Below are 23,924 nucleotides of genomic sequence, written 5' to 3'. Positions count from 1 at the left end.
AGTGCCCACAATAAAATACAGTGCTCTAAATTTGTAGTACAACCAGCAAGTGCTTGTGATACATCTAGTAACACAATATAAGACTCTATGATTGGCCTTCCCTGGTGGCACAGTGGTTAAGAATCTGCCTGCCAAAGCAGGAGACACGGGTTAGAGCCCTGGTCCGGGAAGATCCCACATGCCGAGGAGCAACTAAGCCTGTGCGCCACAACTACTGAGCCTGCACTCTAGAGCCCGTGAGCCACAACTACTGAGCCCACATGCTACAACTACTGAAGGCCGTGCGCCTAGAGCCCGTGCTCCACAGCAAGAGAAGCCACCGCAGTGAGAAGACTGTGCACCACAACGAAGAGTAGCCTCCACTCGCTGCAACTAGAGAAAGCCCACACACAGCAATGAAGACCCAATGCAGCCAAAAATAAATAAATTAAATTAAAAAAAAAAAAGACTCTATGATTGACTTGGAGGAGAAAAGACAACTGAACGTGTAAAAAGCAACCACAGGAATACTATCTGAATCATACTCATTTACAACTCCACAATAAAGAGGCAGGATAGCAGAGCAGTCAAGAGTACAGACTGAGGCCATATAACCCAGATGGGTTCAGATTCTAGCTATTTATATGCATTGGATGTTAACCTCTCTGTTTCAGATTTCTCCCCTATAAAATGGGAAGCATAATAGAACCTACCTTATAAGACTGATATAAAAAAGTGAATGAGTGATCAGACATAAAGCAGTTATAAGAGGTACAGAGGAGACTAAATATTTTCAAATAAAATAGGCAACTTATTTATCTAAGTGATTATATATTAACATGTTTATCTAAATGCCTGTTTTGCAATGTGCATTCACAAATGATATAAAAAGAAAATAACTTTTCATTATTTCCATGTATCTAAAGATTGAGTTATTAATGGATAAAAGTAAATTGACACTTCCTTAGGTTCAAAGGATGTGACATCTCTCTTAAGAGAGAAGATGAAGTGAATTATATTAACAGAGAGGAAGCTAAGAGGAAAACAGAATAAACAGAAAGTAAACATGAAAGAAACAAGTTCTTAACATTTTCCCCTTCCATGAAAACACAGTCCGCTCATTTCGACTACACTATGAATGCATAATTTTCAGCACTTTATGTGCGGTAAGAGTATTCTCTGTATTGGTTTGTTTTTATGTCTACTTTTAAAAACCTCATCAGAAGAGTCATCATCTAATGCTAATCAACTTTCGGTCCTGTCTACCTTGGCAAGTGACCCCTGGACTAAAATGACTCTGTTTCAGTGCTCATTTAGTTCTAAAAATAAGCACTGCCACACGGCATCTGTTTCCATACAACTAAGCCAGCATGGGTATGAAGTAACCATGGGACTTCAAACACACTTGTAGATCACTCACTAACAATGCTAAGGGCGGGTAAATAAACAAAATCAATTACCTCTGTATTTCTTTCTAGTTCAAAAAAAAAAAAAAAAAAGCTCTCCTTACAAACCTTCCTAAGAAGTTTTACCAATGTTGATACAATTTCTTTAAAAATGATGACTCATTTATTTAAGGTTTAGCCCAAACTTCATTAAAATTTAAAGAAAACAGTCATTTGAACAGTACACTTTGAAAGCCTAATGTATACCACATCATTGTGATGGCTTTCAAATCATTAAAAAGCTCTTCTTTAGCAAATAACATTTACCTAACAAGGAACAACTGTATTCCATTTGTTACAAAATGGTTGCTTTTCCCAACAATCCTTATTAATATTAGATAAAAGTGGAAATAAATCTTCACTACACCTCTGAGAAATAGGCAGCATGGAATGTTTTCTCAAGATAAAGTTCATCCATATTCTCTGTCAAAATTCCCAAACTTTTAAAAGTTGGCAATACTGTCACTTGTGAAGGGAATCAAGAGATACTAAGTTTGTGATAACAGTTGCCACCAACATGTATCAAACTGTACATGCTCATCACTGTGCTAGGTATTTTGGTGCACTATCACATTTCATTTAATCCTCATAACCTATGAGGCAGATGCCATTATTACCCTCAATTAAAGTTAAGGACACTGAGATTTATAGCAGTTAACTAATTTGTCTAGGGTCACCTAACTAGACACGGCCAAGCCATGACCCAAACCCCGGCTGTTTGACTTCAGTCTTAAGCTCTGCAATTGGAAAAATAAAAAAAAAAGCTGGGGATAGACATGCCATGATTAGTGAGAAAGAGACAAAGAGAGCTGTGGATGTGAGAAGAAAGAGAACAGAGGCAAAGACTCCAGACGGAAAGAATACTGTGCAAGAGGAAAGAGCCCTGAGTTAAACAGGAGATCTGCAATCCCTTCCCTGGGGGGCAACAGTATGACCAAAGGGAAATCAATTCTCTCTAGTTTAATATAAGAAGAGCACATTCACATACAGCACAGAGGTATGTTAAAGATAAAAAGGTTAAAGTGAAAATAAAACTCCAAAACACCATGCAAATATCAATAAAATAAAAAAGAAAATTAAAAATGGACAAAAAAAATGAATGTTTCACTGATTCCACAGTCATAGAAAATGTCATGGTAGAATTTTAAACTACAAATAAATTAACTGTGAACATTAACCTAAACGCTCATAAAATGCCAATAAGGCTGTCTGGAACTGTTCTTTTCTGTCCCCCGATCACATCACTGACACCTAACATCACAGAAAATGCATTCAACGTTAGTAGGTTTTGTTGTTGTTGCCTGATGCAGAAGACACTTGTAAAACCAGAAATGCAAACTTAGGTCAAAATTAGCCCAATGCAGGGTAATTAAAAAGTATATATGTATGTGCACGCGCATGTGTGTGTATTTAATTTATCATACCTATTTATTTTGACATTGTGAGACCTGGAGCAGAGGAATCCAGCTATTCTGTGAAACCAACAGACACTGTGAGATAATAAACAGGCATTGTTTTACACCACTAATCTGTTACAAAACAACAGAAAACTAATACAATACCTGAGGCAATTTAGACAACCCAAAAAACAAGAGAATTATTAACTCCAGGGATGGGAGCATAGGCCTGTTTAAAAGTAATCATCGTGTAGGTATAACCATGTCTGTAGATCCTTTGACACCACCCTCAAGATGTCTGTGTCCCCTCCTCTGGAAGCTCAGTCAGTCTCAGTGCTTGCTCATAACCACAGAATGACTTCCCCAGCTAAGTCAGTTTCTGCCCTGCTCTCTAGAACACTCCCTGTAGAACCCATTTTAACAGAGTTTGACGCTGGGTTTTTGGGTAAAGCACAGCTTTTCCACTTTCCATTTACTAATTATAGATTTTCCATTTACTATTATCCCTTGTCAATACATCATCCTTAGGGACTTCAAGGCAAAGAGTAGTGGCTGTAATGAGGCAGAATTCAGCTGTCGCTGGATTCCCCAGCCGTAACACCACCAAACTACACCATTAACCTCTGACACGAACTGGCCAAAATAACACCACGAGTAGCAGTCACTGGAACCCAGGAAGGTGGAACATTTAAATATTTAAAGATAGGAAGGATTGTCAATGACTGGTTGAAAACATAACTCTTATTCCATTTTATACCCTGGAAAGTTCTACCAAATTGATTTGCTATACATCTCTAAGCAATCTGCCTAACAGTTTAGTCTCGCATATCTCGTCCAACAAACTTCAGAAACGAAGTCTGGTTGAGTGAAACATTGGAAATTTCTTGAAAATATTTCAACGAAAGTCTCCTCATGCCCCAAATGAACTTTCATCTTATTAATTAAAATCAACAAATACTTATGGATAAGGTACTATGAGATAAAAATGTATAACAGTGTCCCTATTCTCAAGGAGGTTATAAGAAACATAAGTACTTAGCCAAACACAAGGCAGAATATAGTAAGTTCTGTGAGAAGGTACAAAAGGAGAGACTGCATGCAGCTGGAGGTCCAAGAAAGAGCTGTACGAAGGATTTGAATAACCTCTCCCAAATCTTAAATTTCGGAACCCTCACTCAGACTAAACTCTAGATCCTTGTCGGGGAGAATCCCTCATCCACAACCCCACCATGAGTCTCCACAGAGGGGAGAAAACTATTGCTCACTTCCCAGGGAAGACAAGTGGTTAATCTGATAGGTTAATTGCCTTACCTGACCTTCACCTGGGAGGAAAGAAGAATAAGCAACATTTTGCCGTCCGGCCTCCAACAACTTATCAGAAGCTCTGTATTTAGTGGTTATTGGATCCTGTTCAGCCATTAATAAAGTCATCCCGTATTCCTTATGCTCCGTTCTCAAAAACCGAGAACTCGGGGGAAGATGGATCAGTTACTGATCCCTCAAACACCCAACAATCCCTTTTTATCTTTCTGTCCAGTATGCCCTATAAACCATCAATCCTGGGCCAATCTAGTTGCTTTTCTTTACTCCTATCTTTAAGAAAATGCTATAGGCCCAGGAATTAAGAACATTACTTATCTCCAATCTCTGGAGGACACTATCTACTACCTAGTAATCTTCTACGGGTCCCTGTTCAGTTTCGATTCTTATTCTCTATAGAAGCTCTTCCACACCCTCCTAAAGTCTTATTCATAGCATATGACCTAATCTGCAATTTCACTGAGAAAACAGTAGTGTTTGGGTTTGAAATATATGAACTTCCTGCCCACACCTACTTCCGTAAACCTTCTGTCTCCTATTCAGGGCTCATCTCTTAACCTGTGCTCCGGGTCCCACCCCCTGCAGTTTACCCAGCAATCACGCTCCAACAATTAGTTCCTTTCTCTCCTGCAGCTTCAGCTTTTGATTCTAACAATTCTTTCCTCTCTTCATATAGACACACTCAAAATTCATTTTAAAAACAAAGCAAAAGATCCTCAACAACAACAAAACCAGAACTGCCTCTTCAGACCTAAACATTCTTGTTGCTACATGTCTGCTCCTTTTTTTTTTTTTCTGGTACGCGGGCCTCACTGTTGTGGCCTCTCCCGTTGCGGAGCACAGGTTCCGGACGCGCAGGCTCAGCGGCCATGGCTCACGGGCCCAGGCGCTTCGCGGCATGTGGGATCTTCCCGGACCGGGGCACAAACCCGTGTCTCCTGTATCGGCAGGTGGACTCTCAACCACTGCGCCACCAGGGAAGCCCTGCTCCTTCTTTTAACCGCCAAACTTGTAGGACAAGGAGTCCGTGCTGGCTCTGCCTTTCCACTTAGCATTCGCCATGCAGCCTACTGCATGCCACCCTCCACTGCAACTACTCACATCAGTGTGACCAAATGACCTCCTGATTCACAGATTCAACAGACACTTTTCCTTTCTTCTTTGACTTGACCTCTCTACAGCATTTGATGTTTAACAACTTCCGTCTTGAAACTCCCTTCCACTGGCTTTTTATATATCACTGCCTCCTGATGCTCCTTCTATACTTCAGAATGCTCTCTCTCAGTCTTTATTGGTCAAACCTTACATTTTAACTTTTTCCCAGGATTCTATTCTTGGCTGTCCTCTCTCTTCTCAAACTCAACGGTCCCTGGGGAGGGGGTGGGGGAGGAATATTCACAGCATGAATTATCGCACATGCCCATAAATCAATAAGACTAAATCCGAACTCATTTGCTTCTTCTCCATCCCCTACCCTTACCAGTGCTTACCTCCATCATGGCACTGCTCTGTGTTTGTTTATCTGTCTGTCCTCCCTGCCCTGGCATGCCTAGGGGATGAACACAAAACACTGCTGTCCATAGTGGAAGCTCCCTAGGGCAGGGGCTAGGAGTGTGGAAGGGGTCAGCGACCTAGCAAGAACAATGCACCTGAGAGGACCTAAGGAAAATGTAGCTTAAAAGTATCCCAGGGACCTCCCTAGTGGCACAGTGGATAAGACTCCACGCTCCCAAAGCAGGGGGCCTGGGTTCGATCCCTGGTCAGGGAACTAGATCCCACATGCATGCTGCAACTAAGGAGCCCACGGGCTGCAACTAAGGAGCTGGCGAGCCACAACTAAGGAGCCTGGGAGCTGCAACTAAGGAGCCCACCTGCTGCAACGAAGACCTGGTACAACCAAATAAATAAATAAATATTTAAATATTTTTTTAAGAAAAAGAATCCCAGATGAACTTCACTGAACTACACCATGAATATCTTGAGGGAAGTGATATATATATATATATATATATATATATATATATATACACACACATATATATGTATATTTTATTTCTCTGAATCCCTTGTGTTTATTAGCACGAGTGCCTAGCAATGGTGGATCCTCAATTCATATTTTTGTAATCAAAGAAGTAGAAAAAGTATGGGATATCTGAGATAAGCTTTGAAGAATTGGTAGAATTTCAACAGCTGTTGATGGAGGAGGGATCATTTAAGTCAGAGGGAATGGAAAAAGCATTAGGTTCAGACAGAACTGCTGGACTGGTGGGATGTATAAGGACAAATAACTATCAGTATGCTAGAATGCTGAGGAAGGAATTTACAGGACTTTACGGAGGAGTTACAGATGCAACCTGACAGGCGGTGGCGAGCCAGTGAGGTCTTTTAAGCAATGTGATTTGCAATTGGAAAAAAATTAACTGGAACAGAGGACACTTCTTTAAATAGCTGCCAGATGAATTACCTAAGTGAGAAGAAACGAAGGCCTGAACTACAGCAACTAGAGTAACTGTAGATTGAAAGGAGAAAATCTTATTTTTAAGACTGAAGGTAAAAAACCAAACTTTTTGAATATTTAAGAACAGCGGAATTAGTTGAACATTAAAGGGAGGTGAAAATTTTAAGGCACTAAAATTAGAAGGTCTAAAAAGAAAACGATATAAATACTTTTAAAAAATACATTTAATACATTGGTTTATTGACCCAAACAATCATGACACGTTGGGTGTTAGCGTCTACAACGTACTTATCAAGTTTACTGTTCTTGGTGAGAACTCCAACACGTGTGACACACAGCCGGCAATTAAAGAGGGCGTTCAGTACAAGCTCACGAAAGATCATTCTGTAACTTTTGAGGGGGGAGTTACCAGAGTATAACCATACCGTGAAGCTGTTGTTAGCATTTTTTGTGCTTGCTTCAGCTACACTGGCATCTGAGAGGTCAACTTCATCAAATATCAGAGACTGTTAATGAAAAAGAACACAAACATGTCAAGTGCAAACCTAACTGAATGCTCCTTAGTATTTTTTTTTTTTTTTACCGTCACATCATGACCATGAGGCTATGTCAGGAATTAGAAAGAAAAACTGAAGAAAAACTGAAATTACTGATGCTTGGTGAGTAAAACCATAAAGTTCAACGAACACATAAATTCCAAACTGTAAAGGACTTTAAAGAACTCCCCTGGCATATTGTTTCATTGAAAAAAGCTCTGTGCTCTCCAGAAGCATCGTTTATGGGAAACCTACTACTCAGTGTATGACATACACACATACTCGCACACTCCCCACAATGAGAAGAACTAGTCCTGGCTCAGATCACGGACAGTTACTGAACTTTTTGAACGTGACCTTCCTCATCTGTAAATGTGTTCAAATGAGATGGTGCATGTGCTCTGCAAATATAAGATGACATTTCTTTTATACTCTTAAAAGTTTTATTTATTTATTTAATTTTTTTTTTTGCAGGCTCCAACATTTTTTTTTTTAAGCTTAGAAGTGATTTTAATCAAAAAAGTTTCAGTGGTAAAAACTCCATAGAACTAAAATCTTTAAAATGGACAATTGAAAAATTAGGAAATTCTAGTAAATAAATGTATCCTTCCCACTCTGAGTGAGTTGGTCCTTGTTCACAGTCATTCAATGTTCTTCCAGTGAGGCAGGTATAACACCACTACTCTAGGACTGCTAGAAAGAGGCTCCCTTATCTAGTAACTTTTACCACCCGCCAAGATCTCCAGGGGGTTATGCAACTCTACTTCAACCCAACCAATCTGACCGTAAGACTTGTTCCCTGACTGCAAGGAATTTATCATCTAGCACGGGAGCTGAAATAGACACCACTTGTTTTAAGTAAGGGAGACTATTAAAAGTGGAAGAGCAGACACTACAAAATGCTATGGAAGGTCACAGCAGAAAACAAATGCTTTCTCTTGTGAATAACGGAATGAAGACAATTTGGGGGGGACCTTAAAGAAAATAGGGAATTTCTTTAAGTGGAGATAGAGGAAAAATCATCCTGGGGATCGAAAACATGGGGCAAGGCTGTAGACTATCAAGTGGTCAGTGCTGTCTGGAGATAAATGTGAGAGGTCAGAATGGAGCCAGATCAGGGATAACCATGAACATAATGACTTTTAAAATAAGATTATTCTATTTTGTTATTACTTCCACAGCTGCATAAACTAAGAATTATGTTTGTTTGTTTATTTATTTATTTTTTACCTCCTGGTGGACAACTCTACTAATTATATCACAAACACGTGTTTTTTAACATAGAAATGATCGATTATCCTACTGGCACAGTAACAATAAATCTTACTATTTTTAAATTGAAGTATAGTTGGACATACAATATTGTTAGTTTCAAGCGTACAACACAGTAATTTGACAATCAAATACATCATCAAATGATCACCATGATAAGTCCAGTAACCATTTGTCATCATACAAAATTATTACAATATTATTAATTATATTCCGTATACTATATATTAAACCCTCATGACATTTAACCCTCCCCTCTGTGTTCTCTGTATCTGTAAGTCTCTTTCTGTTTTGGTTTGTTTGTTCATTTGTTTTGTTTTCTAGATTCCACACATAAGTGAGATTGTACGGTATTTGCCTTTCTCTGACTTACTTCACTCAGCATAATACCTTCTATGTTCATCCATGTTGTTGCAAATGGCAAGATTTCATTCTTTATGGCTAATATTTCATTATATTCATTACGAATAATTGGTCTGTTCAGATTTTCTGTTTCTTCCTGATTCAGTCCTGGAAGATTGTATGTTTTGAGAAATTTATCCAGTTCTCCCAGGTGGTCCGATTTGTTGGTATATAGTTTTCATAGTAACCTCTTGTGATCCTTTGTATTTCTGTGATGTCAGTTGTAACTTCTCTTTCATTTCCGATTTTATTTATTTGGCCCTCTCTCTTTTTTTCTTGATGACTTTGGATAAAGGTTTATCAATTTCATTTATCTTTTCAAAGAACCTGCTCTTAGGTTTTTGTGGGGTTTTTTAGTCTCTATTTCATTTAATTCCGCTCGTAACTTTACTATTTCCTTCCTTCTACTAACTCTGGACTTGTTTATTCTTCTTTTCTTGTTCCTCTAGGTGTAAGGTTAGATTGTTTATTTGAGATTTTTCTTGTTTCCTGAGGTAGGCCTGTATTACTATCAAATTCCCCCTTAGAACTGCCTTTGCTGAGTCCCAAAGACTTTGGAACACTGTGTTTCCATTTTAATTTGTTTGGAGGTATTTCTTGATATCCTCTTTGATTTCTTCAGTGACCCATTGGTTGTTACTGAGTTTGTTGCTTAGACTCCATGTGTTTGAGTTTTATTCCAGTTTTTCTTGCGGTTGATTTCTAGTCTCATACTGTTGTGGTCAGAAAAGATGCTTGATGTGATTTCAGTATTTTAAAATTTATTGAGATTTGTAGCCTAATAAAAGATCTGTCCTGGAGTGTTCCATGTGCACTTGAAAAGAATGTATATTCTGCTGTTATGGGGTGGAATGTCCTGTATATATTATTAAGTCCCATTGAGTCTAATGTGTCATTTAAGGCCAGTGTTTCTTTACTGATTTTGTCTGAATGATCTAATGACTACATTACATTGATGTAATGGGGTGTTAAAGTCCCCTACTATTATTGTATTACTGTCAGTTTCTCCTTTATGTCTGTTAATATTTGGTTTACATATTCAGCTGCTCCTCTGCTGGGCATATATATATTTAGTAGTGTTATATCTTCTTATTGGATTGATCCCTTTATCATTAGGTAATGCTCTTCTTTGTCTCTTGTTACAGTCTTTGTTTTAACGTCTATTTTGTCTGCTATAAGTATTGCTATCTCATGTTTCTTTTCATTTCTATTTGCATGGAATATCTTTTTCATCTCTTCACTTTCAGTCTGTGTGTGTCTTTAGATCTGAAGTGAGTCTCTTGTAGGCACCATATATATGGGTCTTGTTTTTTGTATCTATTCAGCCACGCTGTGTCTTTTGATTGGTGCATTTAGTCCATTTAGATGTAAAGTAATTATTGATAAGTGTGTACTTATTGCCATTTTTGTGAATTGTTTTCTGTTTATCTTTGTTGTTCTTCTCTGTTCCCTTCTTCTTCTCTTGCTCTCTCCCCTTGTGATTTTTTTTTTTTTTTTTTTTTGCAGTATGCGGGCCTCTCACTGCCGCGGCCTCTCCCGTTGCGGAGCACGGGCTCCGGACGCACAGGCTCAGCGGCCATGGCTCACGGGCCCACCCGCTCCGCAGCATGTGGGATCTTCCCGGACCGGGGCACGAACCCGTGTCCCCTGCATCGGCAGGCAGACTCACAACCACTGCGCCACCAGGGAAGCCCTCCCCTTGCGATTTGATGATTTTCCTTAGTATTATGTTTATATTCCTTTCTCTTTATTGTTTGTATATCTGTTATCAGTTTTTGGCTTGTGGTTACCATGAGGTCCTTACACAACAACCTCTGTATATAGCAGTCTATTTTATGTTGATAGTTGCTTAAGTTTGAGCATGCTCTAAAAGCACTACATTTTTACTCCATCCACCATTTTATGTTTTTGATGTTATCTTACTTTGTGTATCCCTTAACTAATTATTGTAGATATATATGGTTTTACTAGTTTTGTTTTTTAACCTTCATGCTAGCTATATAGGTGGCTGATCCATTACCTTTACTATATTTTTGCCTTTACTGATGAGATATTGTCTTTCATAATTTTCATATTTCTAGTTATAATTTTTTCTTTTCTGTTTAAATTTCTTTAACATTTCTTGTGAGACTGGTTTAGTGGTGATGAACTATAAAGTAGACAAGCTATTGCTTGTCTGGGAAACTCTATCTCTCTCTCAATTCTGAATGATGGCCTTGCTGGATAGAATATTCTTGGTTATAAGTTTTCTCCTTTCAGTACTTTGAATATATTGTGCCACTCCCTTCTGTAATGTTTTTGCTGAAAAGTCAGCTGACAGTCTTATGGGGACTCCCATGTATGTAACTACTTGTTTTTCTCTTGTTGCTTTTAAGGTTTTCTCTTTAGCTTAACATTTTGGCATTTTAATTATAATGTGTCTTGGTGTGGGTCCCTTTGGGTTCACTTTGTTTGGGTCTCTCTGTACTTCCTGGGCCTGGATGTCTGTATCCTTCACCAAGTTAGAAAAGTTTTCAGCCATATTTCTTCAAATAGGTTTTCTGTCCTTTTCATTCTCTCTTCCCCTTCTGGGACCCTTATAATGTGAATGTTGGAATGTTGGTATATTTGATGTTGCCCAAGAGGTCCCTTAAACTATCCAGTTTTTGGTTTCTTTTTCTTTTTACTGTTCTGATTGGGTGATTTCCACTACCTTATCTTCTAGACCACTGGTCCTCTCTTCTGCATCATCTAATCTGCTGTTGGTTTCCTCTGGTGTATTTTTCATTTCCATTATTACTTTCTATCTCTTTGTTGAAATTCTCACTCTTCTATACTTCTACTGAGTTCAGTGAGTATCTTTATGACCATTACTTTGAACACCTTATCTGGAAGTTTGCTTATCTCCATTTCATTCAATCTATTTCTGAGGGTTTGTCTAGTTCTTTCATTTGGAACATATTCCTTTGTTTCTTCATTTTGCCTAACTTTCTGTGTTTGTTTCTACATATTGCGTAGATCAGCTACGTCCCTCGGTCTTGAGAGAGTGGCTTTGTTTAGAAGGTATCCTGTGGGGCCCAGTAGCATGGTCTCCCTTGGTTACCAGGGCCAGATGCTCCAGGAGTGTCCCCTTTGTGGGCTGCATGTGTCCTCCTGTTGTGGCTCAGCTGCACTTGCTGAGGGGGTGATTGTACGCAAGGATGGACCCCAGTGTGGCTGGCTGCAAGGCCCAGTTGCAACTGTTGTGGGTGCTCTGGTGTGTGGGGCTGACCCCTGGGGCAGGAGCCACTTTAGGGGGACACTAGTGTTGGCCAAAGGTGTCCACCAGGTCTAACAGGGCAGGGGGCTGTTTTGGTGGGGCTCCAGTGCCAGCTGAGGGTACCCACCTTAATGTTTATTTTTGAAGGAACAGTAAAATATCCATTTTAAATGGAAGCTCATCATTACAATTTTTTTCTTCCAAAGCTACATCATTCTTATTTCATTCAATTAGTATATAAAAATTATTTAAGCCTTGATTTTATTTCACTGTGATTTTTATTTCTAAATGCTAGCATAATTGAGTGATTGTTTTGTGCCAGGTATTATGTAAGCACTTCATGTATGTAATTTCATTTAAGCTTCCTCTCAACAACATGCTGTCCACAGCCACTCCACTGGAATGTGCTAGAATTGGGATACAAACTCTTGTCTGAAACCAGAGTATGAACTCTTAGCAACTACAGCAATTCTCTCTCTCATTTTCAGGAAAAGATTTATGGGGTAAAAAGTAGCAAGAAAGGAGGGAACCCAAATTTAGAGTTTATTATATATAATAAGGTTACACTTAACTGTTCATTTTACTTGGAAGGAAAAAAGAAAGAAAGAAAACTGCACTAGGACCATCCTATAAGATTGTCCTTAGGGGAAATGGCATGAAACTGACTCAAATAGACCCCCTTGGGATTTGGTCCAAGATGAATCACATTTATATGGAATTTATATCAGAGCAGTAATGATAGTAAGCCCCAAGACAAAAACAGTTTATAGAACCAAAATTTCAATTCCATCTACAGCCTTCGAGGGCTTGCAACTAGTATTCTCTCGAATTACCTTTGAGTCCTTTGCATAATAAAGTGTACGACCTCGAAGTTTGAAATATCGCTTTTTCCATCTTTGGAAAGAGCTGGTTTGCTTCAACAGCTGTCCCTCTTTAATACTGGTCTGGGGAGAAGCAGAAACACAACAACATGATTAAAATGAAATTCAAAACCAAATAAATTTCAAAATTAATGACACACTATCATTAACATTTTGAATATTATTTCTCATGCTTTGCAAATTACATGAGAGAATAATTTATTCTCCCCATTCAACAAGCGAACACATGTGCAAAGTCCCAAAGAGCAAAGGTGAATTCAACATGGTGACTCAAAGCAGTCATAAACACTATGGAAGACACATGCACAAAACTAATACTTTTCAATACAGTGTGATGAGTACATGTACATATATAAGTACATATATACTTGTATATAGTAAAATGGTGGAAGGGTGGAGGTGCAGTATAATGTAATGGTTAAGAAGGCATGGGCTCTGGAGCCAGAAACCTGTGATCAACTCCTGGTGCCACCACTTAGTAGCTGGATGATCTTAGGCAAGTCAATAAACTTCATGGCTTTATTTATTCATCTATAAAATGGGGATGACAACAGGACATACCTTATAGGGTTGTTGTTGTGAGAAATTAATTTTAAAAACACGTAAAGGTATTTACTGCATGGCACATAGTAAATGCTCATTAAATGTCAGTTACCATCAGCTATGTGTTATTGTAACAAACACATACTCAAAGCATGGTGCATGGCAACCCAAAGAAGGAAGCTCTGCCTCAGAGGGAGTCAGTGATGTTGTCCTCCCAGAGGAAAGCCTTAGGTGGGTCTTGAAGGAGTTTATCAGAATGATAAGGAGTGGGAGAAGGGTATTTTACATGTGTGCAGAAGTAGAAAGGTATAAAACAGCACAGATATTTGGGGAATCTTCACAGAGTTTCTGGTTATAAACACAGGGTAGAGCTTGTAATGGGGAGCAGCAAGAGCTGTGGCTGGAAGAGGTGGGCAGGGGCTCTGGGAATCTGGGCTAGACCCTGTGCTAAGTGCTTTACGTATACAAGTTCATTTTATTGCCACCAACAACATCCTTGGAACCCCTCTGACTTCATCTACTATCTCTCCTTCACTTGGTCACCTCCATTCACAATGATGTTTTGCTTTTAAGTGGTCGTGCATGCACGTCCCTTAGGACTGGACACTACCTATTCTCTCCTCCTGGACTGCTCTTCCCTCAAATATCCATCTGATTAACTCCTTCACCTCCTTCAAGTCTCTCACCTTCTTAATGAGACCCACCTCACTGACCTCCTATTGTACATGCTCTCCATATCTTCCCCCAACCAGATCTTATTTACTTCCCCACACAAAGTACTTTCCATCTTCTAATGTATAATGTAATTTACTTATTTATTTATTGTGCTACCCCTATTAGAATATAAGTTCCCTGAGTTTATTATATCTAATAAAATTAAATTTAATGTTTCATTTCAACTGGAAGGAAAAAAAAAAGGAAGAAGGAAGGACACTTTATTTATAGCAAACTAAACTTACAGCCTTCCTATGAGACTGTCCTTAGGAAATATGTCATGGGATTGACTCAAATAGATCCCCTTGGGATGGGGGTCCAAGATGGATCACATCTATCCTGAATTCACAGAAGAGCAGTAATGCTACAGTGAATCTCCAGGGCAAAAACAGCTTAGAGAACCAACATTTTATATCCATCCCACTGGACTGCACACTGATGTGTCTCAAATACCTAGAACATTATCTGGCACATATGATATGGAGATCCGTATGAATGAATAGAAGATGCTGAGATTAAACCCATGTCTGTTTGAACTCCAGAGTTTATTTCCAACTTTTACACTATACTCTCTTTTATTATCACCAAGACATAAAATATTGAGAAAAGTTTGTTGTCTCTAATATGGTAGTTAGGTCACACTCATGTTTACTTTCAGTTTCATTAAAAGATTCCCTCTAGAGCCTGCTCTCAGATGGTCCTCCAGGAATTGTGAGAGCATTAAAATTTAATGATAACAAAATACTTTTGAAACTTCAGTACCAAAGAGCCCGACTTAGAATCAGACAGACAGACTTCAAGCCAGGCTCCGCTACATGCTAGCAGTATAAATCTGCGTAAGTTACTTCAGCTCTCTGTGCCCAGTTTCCTCCCCTAAAATATGGAAATAATAATGCCAACTTCACAAGCTTGTTGCATCTAATTTAATTATAAGATAATGCCTGGAGAGCACTTAGCACACTATCTGGGTTACAGAAGATATTTAATAAATGGCAGAAAGTGTTATTATGATATCGTTATGCTATTAAGTTCACGGAGTATTTGCCAGGCACCAAATTATAAGAGCTTCTTGGAAGAAGTGAATAAGTGTTTGCAGGCCTCTGTGAGAGCAAATAACAGCTGGAGCAGAAGGAGAGTGTCAAGAGATGAGGTTAAGGGAGACAACAGCCAGGCGATGCTGGCCACAGAGGGGAGCTTGCTTTTTATTCAAAGTGCAAAAAGCTAGTGAACTGTCTGAAGCGGGACAGTGAGAATGGGGAAATGGGTGAGATAGAGTGGAGGACCAATTAGGAGGCTGCTGCAGGAGTCCCAGGGAGAGACCAGGGAGGATAGAACTAAGGTTGTAGCATCACTGAGACCGACAGAAGTAGAGGAATTTGAGACGTTATTTTGAAGGCAGAATCTAGCGGCCTTGCTGATAGACGTGAAGGGCAAGAGAGAGAAAAGAACCAAGGGAAAGTGTAAGCATTTGCCTTGGGCAACCAGATGCAAAACATTGCAAGAGAAAAGGGTATTAATAAGGAAGAGTTAAGTGGTGAGCTGCCCTGCTGCAGCATCCAAAGTTACCCAGGGTAGAAAGTCTATATTCTTAAACTTGATCACAAAGTCTTGAAATGCTATAAAAATATAACTCATCCAGAGAACACATCTTTTGGCAATTCAAATTATAAAAGTGGATGTTTTAAGATTTTTGCAAAGATTTAAGATTTTTGTAAAGTTCTGTTGAAGGCAATGAGGAAGAAAAGTTAATGTTTAGTCTACTTATGTTCTATCAGGCTGTTTCTAAAAAGCATAAATAATCTAATATTTCTTCACATTGTTACTAGAGTAATTTTCTAAAATGAAAACCTGATTACATTATGCCACTGCTTAAATCCTTCCTTAGTTCTATCTTTTTTTTTTTAATCGATGTATAGTTGATTTACAATGCTGTGTTAGTTTCAGGTATACAGCAAAGTGATTCAGTTATACACACACACACACACACACACACACACACACACACACACATATTCTTTTTCAGGTTCTTTTCCCTGAAAGGTTATTACAAAATATTGAGTATACTTCCCTGTGCTTGTCTGTTTTGTACGCAGAAGTATGTACATTTTAATTCCACACTCCTAATTTATCCTATCTCCCTCTTTCCCCTTTGGTAACAAACATAAGTTTGTTTTCTAGGTCTGTGGTTCCTTTTCTGTTTTGTAAATGAATTCATTTGTATCTTTTTTTTTTTTTTTTTTTGCCTGCAGCATAAAGTCCAAACTTCTGTATGTATCAGAGAAGACCCCTGCATGATGCTGTCCAACCTTCTCGCTTGCCCCTCCTGCCAGAGGCTCCTCCCTCTGCCCTAAACGCCCCCTCCTCAATCGCCTGTCTTGAAAGCGCCCAATCATTTCAATTCTGATCTAGTGCCACCGCCTCTGGAAGACTTCCCCACCCCCTAGGAGGAAGTGAACACTCCCACCTTTGTCTCTCGAATGTGTCCTTCTCCTACCTGTATAACAGCACCTATGACAACTGAATGGCATGTTTGTGTTCCCACCAGGCTGTGACCTTCATGGAGCGAAGACCATGTCCTACGTATTTTAATAATATCACCAAATAACACGTTAGCTGACACTTTAAGGCCTCCATAAATGTTAAACCAAACAACTTTTAAAGTGTAAAAGGGTATATAACTTTGTCTTTTAAAACGAAGATAGAATTAGGAAAGAAAACAGGAAAGAATGGCTATAAATGATTTTATGGTTTCCAGCATTCAGCAGGTCTGCTTCTTTTCACTGCATATAAAAAACAGCAAATACAATGCAAAAAAGTATAAATGGACCCTGAGGTGCACTCCCCGGGTGAGGGTTTGGGGAGAGATAGTCAGAGGAACAGGAAAATGTCTATCTATCCTGGTATTATGGCCATTGATAATTTAAAGATGCTCCTTACATAGTCACTTTCAAGGCAAATAATTTATCTGTGTTTTACTATATAACTTTATGTCCTTTAAATCTTGCACAAGCATGGATTTATTTGCAGTGTGTGAGGCTGAGGAGAATACATGCATTTACAAACTTCTCTATGTTATAATATACAAACAGTCAATTTTAAATTCTTGAAGAAAGAAAAGAAAGAGAAAAACATCTGAAGCTAGCTTGCTTTCCTCTAGAGATGTGATTAAAAAGACTTAACTAGGAGGCAGTTTTTCACATGAAAGTTAATCCTTAAAATAAACATCTGTTTATATATGGCAAGTTAAACAAACACTTCTCATAAAAGAAGGAGCATAGCGAAAATGATTAATCTGTAACAGCTCCTGCAAATATAACCATATAGGCAAAGCATGGTTCAGAGAAAAATGCTGTGGTTCGAAAAATCTCAAAATAATGAGCAAACTAAAGGAAGAAACAAGGAATCTTTCTTGAAAATCAAAATATTTATTATATTCAATATTAATGTTCAACTAGAATAACAAATTGAACTTAGTAACAGACAGAAGAATTAGCTATGATCCGTTATTATTAACAATCTATGAAAAATAAGCATTCGATTTTAATTTTTTTGTTCACAATTTCTAGGATAAGGGATGAGCTCTCCCCTCCCTCAAAATAAGGCTTAGAAACATTTGCGTTTAATGGCCATTTCATCATATAATCTGGCAGAGATAGGTTTAGTACAATCTGACCTTCATGAAAAACCAGTGAAGTTGTATAGCCCCTAACCGTAATCCAATAACCCAGTTTCCAAAATATTAAACACAAAAAGTTAAATGAATGTGGCTTTGAAAAAAAAATCATTTCAATAAAATAAGCTTTAAAAGTTTTAAGATCTCTCTTCTATCTGGCTTTCTGGGACTGTTTGCTGTCCAACGTCTTACAGCTGTGCAATCGCTCATTTCGCGCCCCTGGCTAAAAGCAAACAAAAGTAACTTCTCTTTTAAATTATACACACATGAGCGCTCTAGGATTTCACCTAACGTTTCAGAAACACCTCTGTGTCACAAGTTGAAGTTGTTTTGATGGCATACAGCTTCAGTGTCCTGAGAAGAGTGTAACTTTGCAAACAGCCCTTCAGTGAGCTAAAAATCTTTGAAAACATCAGTTACTGCCTGATTTATCCGATAAACGTACACTTTCCCATGCTGGCTTTTGGGGGGACATCAAATAGGTGTGGTGAAGAGCCTGATGTGGAGAACTGGAAACGTCAGTGATGACTCATCTTTCACAGATGCCTTCAAAAGTTCCAGAAGAATCTCGAGCTTCTCCTAGTCTTGCCCCAACACGACCCCTTAATTTCTCTTCTAGGGAATGGGAATGGAATTTGTTGTGATGGCAGATGTGGGCTGTTATGGACTAAATGTTTGGGGGGCAATCCTAACGCCCAATTTGACGGTACTAGGCGGTAGGGCCTTTGGGAGGAGATTGTGTCAGGAGGGTGGAGCCCACATGAATGGAATTAATGCCTTTATATGTGAGACCCCAGAGCACTCTCCTGCCCCTTCCACCATGTGAGAACACAGCTAGAAGATGGCTATCTCTCCCAGTACATTGATCTTAGACTTCCCAGACTCCAGAACTGTGAGAAATAAATATTTATTGTTTAAGCCACCCAGTCTTTGGCATTTTTGTTACAGCGGCCTGAACAGACTAGGACATGGGTCAAGAGAATTTTCACCACTCTATACTTTGTATGTAATCACTTCTTTCCTATCTCTTTTAACTCTCTATCTACTCCACCCTCCCAAACAGAGAATTAGTCTTTGTCTTATACCTTTCTTTGCTGTATCCATTTTGTTATATAAGGTCCAGGAAAGCTGTCTATGTACAGAACCTATAACATCATGAGTCTAGACTTCCTTGAATGGTAAGCACCTTTAATTTTACAGACTTTAATTTCTAAAGTGGAAATATCCTTATATGCTGTATATCTTTATGTGCTGCTGTGACATGTGAAACAATGGATTTGAAAGGATACATAATTTTTTAAAAAGCTGGTATGACAAGATACCATCATCATTAACATTCGTCCCCGTGCTAAGCAGTATTTATCACAGAACAGATCTTATCTTTCAATCCATCCCTTTCCACTCCTCCTGCCTTTGCCTTAGTTCAAGCTCCTCTCACTTCCTTGAACTCAGCAGTACCCTACATGTCGTCCAGGCGATCAGTCTTTCCCACCACCAGTCCATTGTTCCCACCATGGACAGAATTATCCATAAGAAATATGTTTGATCCCGCCAAACTCTGCTTTAATATGTTCAGTGCTTTCCTATCACCCACAGTGTAATCCCAGACTTGTGAGCTGGGCACACACTCTTCCTTTCATAAATGACCCACTTTCTGTAACAGCTTCATCTTCAGCATTCCTCCTAAATTCCTCTAACAGGAGAGAAAAAGAGAAGTACCTGCGAATCCCCAAATCCTCCATGCTTCCCTACGTCCAAGCTTTTACACGAGCTCTTCCTTCTACTCATAATAGTTTCCTCTGCTTCTTCTTAGAAACCTCCCACCCCATCCTAGCATCCTCCAAGGCTCAGGCGGCCACCATATCCTGGGTGCATCCACAGCGCTATGCCCACACATAACTTATAGCATTAATCATGTAGGAATTTTAAACAATTCATGGCTCTCTGTCTCCTGTATCTTATTGATTTTTCCATCCTACACATATAACCATGGACTTGATACTAAGAAAATAATGACTATATGTTAATAAATTTATTCAATAATTAGGAAACAAAAAGTAAGAAATTAAGAGGACTAAAACATATTTTTCTGATGAGAACTTGAGGAATTAAGTGGAGAAAAATATTTCAATTTTTCTCTCTCCGGCAAGTCAATATACTGTCAGAAAGCACAAAGGAAATAGACCTGACTCCCCAAAAAAGCCCTGGATTGAGTTCCATTTCTGGCTCCACTTACTAGATTTGTGGCTGCAAATGAGCAATAACATTTATAAGCCTAAGTTTCCCTACCTGTAAGGTGAAGATCACTGTCACCTGCCTTGTATTCTTCAGAGTTGTTAGGACAAAACAAAATGAAGTGTAAATATCTTTCATAGACTCCCAAATGCTGTATAAAGTGTCATTAATAAGCAAGGTACTATTTTAACAGGTCATACTTGTGGGAAAAGGTGTTTTTAGTGGGACTGACACAGTTCAATAAAGACAGACCATTTCTGAACAAAAGCCCAATGCTTATATTTAGAGAAATTATCCCACAAAGATCAGCTTTAATCACATAAAGTATACAGTTCCAAAATGTATAGTTTTCTGAACATTTACATAAGAGAAATCAATCATGAAATTGTATTTAATAATGGAGCAGAGTTTAAAACTGCTATATAGTGTTAGTATTTTACTTTTTTAGAACATCAGGCTTATTTACCAGTAAGAATTAGAAAATGATGACAACTGCTGTCGGATAACTCCACCTGGATGCCACTGACTCTTCAAAATTCAATTAGGCTCAAACTGATCTCCCCATTAGATTAGAGTAGGGCCAGGCCCACCTTATTCACCACCGTAGCCCCAGCACTTACCATAGTTCCTAGCAGAGAGAATAGCTCTTAATTGCACAAAAGAATAAATGAAGTGAAGACTGATATTCAAATAAAGCAGTTGAATGTCTTTTAGAGGAAACTTGAACTGTACACTATCTTAAGAGCTTTTAAAGGAGAGCCTGGGCAGGAAATGGACAGCATTCTGAGAACTGCACCCAGAGGTGCTTATTTTGTGGCCATCTCTTTCTCATTTGAAAATGTCCCTGCAGCAAATTTAAGCAATTAGTTGTTGACTATTCTCTTGGGTTTTTCTTTTTTTCCCAAATTGAAAGCCATTCTGCTTTTATTCACTACCATTCCATCATTGCTAAGGAAGGCCATCTATCGCATCAGCATTAATATTGTATTTGGGTGGTATCCAGACTTACATCTATAAAATGTGTAAATCGATGATTATTTGTAATAAACTTTCTATCCTTCCCTATTCTATCCAACAGCTAAACTTACATTTGCTTGAAAGGTCAAATGCAAACCACACAGATCTGAATCCTACTCTACATCTCTAAACTAAAAGTCTATCTTCATCACCAGACTGCACTTTAACGTATGCATCTTCTATGACAATATCACTTTGTTCTTTTATTAGCTCCTCTATGTTTTGCCTGATTATAAAACAAGAACTATTTTTCTCCACACATATGCCAGAACTTATATTGAATGACTACTGCCCATCACCTTTTTTTTTAATTAATTTATTTTATTTTATTTATTTTTGGCTGCGTTGGGTCTTCATTGCTGTGCGTGGGCTTTCTCTAGTTGCAGCGAGTGGGAGCTACTCTTCGTTGATGTGCGCGGGCTTATCATTGCGGTGGCTTCTCTTGTTGCAGAGCACAGGCTCTAGGTGCGCGGGCTTCAGTAGTTGTGGCTCGCGGGCTCTAGAGCACAAGCTCAGTAGTTGTGGCTCGCGGACTTAGTTGTTCAGCGGCATGTGGGATCTTCCTGGACCAGGGTTCGAATCCGTGTCCCCTGCATTGGCAGACAGATTCTTAACCACTGTGCCACCAGGGAAGTCCTGCCCATCATCTTAAGACTTTGGAACGTAAACCATTTGGTGTCATTCTGATCCAGTCTGTCAATCTCTTTTACCATCCAAGTATTAAATTGATTAAAGCCTGGTTTTTCTATGAGCCTCCAAATTTCCCTCAGTTCCTCTCGATTCCAGACCCTTTGGCTTTGTGCCTTGTATTCTTCTTTCCCCTTCTGAGTTTTGTCCCACCATGAATTTCCTACTGTCTTAAAAACAAATTTAAGCCTCTTTGTTAAATACATGACATTAAGCTCTATCAAATACACCAGTTATTCTAAAGTTTGGCTCATCATCTGAATCACATGGAGAACTTTATAAACATGAACAGCCTCAGTTCATCTGGGACTTTTTAAAATTGAAGTATAGTTGATCTACAGTATTGTGTTAGTTTCAGGTGTACAGTAAAGTGATTCAGTTATATATATATATATTTTTTCAGATTATTTTCCATTACAGGTTATTACAAGATATTGAAATAGTTCCCTGTGCTATACAGTAAATCCTCGTTGCTTATCTATTTTATGTATAGTAGTTTGTACCTGTTAATCCCATACTCCTAATTTGTCCCCCCCACTTTCCCCTTTGGTAACCATAAGTTTGTTTCTTATGTCTGTGAGTCTGCTTCTGTTTTGTATACAGATTCATTTGTATTATGTTTTAGATTCCACATATAAATGATATTATACTGTATTTGTCTTTCTCTGTCTTTCTTATTTCACTTAACATAATGTCCTCTGAGTACATCCATGTTGTTGCAACTGGCAACATTTCATTCCTTTTTATGGCTGAGTAACATTCCACTGTATATATATACCCCATCTTCTTAAGCCAATCATCTGTTGATGGACGTTTAGGTTGTTTCCATGTTTTGACTATTGTAAATAGTGCTGCTATGAACATTGGGGTGCTTGAATCTTTCCAAATTAGAGTTTTCGTCTTTTGCAGATATATACCCAGGAGTGGGATTGCTGGATCGTATGGTAGTTCTATTTTTAGTTTTTAAAGGAAGCTCCATACTGTTTTCCATAGTGGCTGCACCAATTTACATATCTGGGACGTTTTGATTCAACACGTCTGGAGTAGGGTATATGAACCTACACATATTAAAATCTCTTTTTGTGGGCTTCCCTGGTGGTGCAGTGGTTAAAAATCTGCCTGCCAATGCAGGGGACACGGGTTCGAGCCCTGGTCCGGGAAGATCCCACATGCCGCGGAGCAACTAAGCCCGTGCGCCAAAACTACTGAGCCTGCGCTCTAGAGCCTGTGAGCCACAACTACTGAAGCCTGCGTGCCACAACTACTGAAGCCACGCGCCTAGAGCCTGTGCTCCGCAACAAGAGAAGCCAGCGCAGTGAGAAGCCCGTGCACCGCAACGAAGAGCAGCCCACGCTCACCACAAATAGAGAAAGCCCGCGCGCAGCAATGAAGATCCAATGCAGCCAAAAATAAATAAATTTTTAAAAATCTCTGTTCGTCATTATGATTATCAGTCAGTTTTAATAAACTCTCATAAACATATTTAAGTATAATAATTTGTATAAAACCTTGAAAAGATATAATTTAGCACTTTAATTGATATTCAGTCTGATCATTTACTCTTATTTAGCTCTGAACATTTTACAGATTTGGTGTTAGAATCTTTCTAAAACATGGCTTTAGGAAGTACTGTATCTCTATGTTCAAAATGTTTCTTTCCTCTGTATATGGAACCCCATTAGTGTACCACTCCTGCCCTCTTTCCACCCCACTGGCTCTGCTCCAGCCAGTGGGGGGAGCCATTTGGGTTTAATAACTGAGCATGCTCACTCAAGCTCTTCCCTTAAACAGATTTGATTTGCAGAAGGAGGCTAGAATAAGACCTCTGGATAAGGAAACGAGGAGTTGGGAGCTGCACTGGACACGACCATGTGGCGGGAAACGGGGGGCTGGAGGCGTGTGGACAGAAAAGAGCAGCCCTAGATGCTTAATCTTCCCCCTTCCTGAATAATGTCTCCAGCCTGCACCACCCCCCAAACCCATGCTGGCACCCGCCTGACCTCACTGAGAAAGTGAATACTGGCAGAGGAACTGCAGTGGCAATGATGAGGACATGTTTCCGTTCAGGAGCCAGAGGATAATGCAGTGAGCCAGCAAGATCCCAGCTTACAGAAGAATGGAGACAGC

At 39.0% G+C, this 23,924-nt stretch overlaps 1 protein-coding gene across 3 annotated transcripts in view; it reads right to left on the bottom strand.

The window, feature by feature from the left end:
* Nucleotides 1–23,924, bottom strand: part of DGKH (diacylglycerol kinase eta) — a 176,262-nt gene that overhangs the window by 91,179 nt on the left and 61,159 nt on the right. For all 3 annotated transcript variants that reach the window (XM_027116174.1, XM_027116172.1, XM_027116173.1), the window contains exons 3-4: nucleotides 12,881–12,991; nucleotides 7,025–7,105 (exon numbers count right to left, since the gene is read on the bottom strand). In XM_027116174.1, the coding sequence (XP_026971975.1) occupies nucleotides 7,025–7,105; nucleotides 12,881–12,991 (192 nt within the window). The remainder of the gene's footprint in view (nucleotides 1–7,024; nucleotides 7,106–12,880; nucleotides 12,992–23,924) is intronic.

Source organism: Aethalodelphis obliquidens, unplaced genomic scaffold (genome assembly GCF_003676395.1).
Source record: "Aethalodelphis obliquidens isolate GAN/ISIS:26980383/991018 unplaced genomic scaffold, ASM367639v1 scaffold16, whole genome shotgun sequence".
Taxonomy (NCBI): domain Eukaryota; kingdom Metazoa; phylum Chordata; class Mammalia; order Artiodactyla; family Delphinidae; genus Aethalodelphis; species Aethalodelphis obliquidens.
This window is presented reverse-complemented; position numbering and strand designations above follow the sequence as displayed.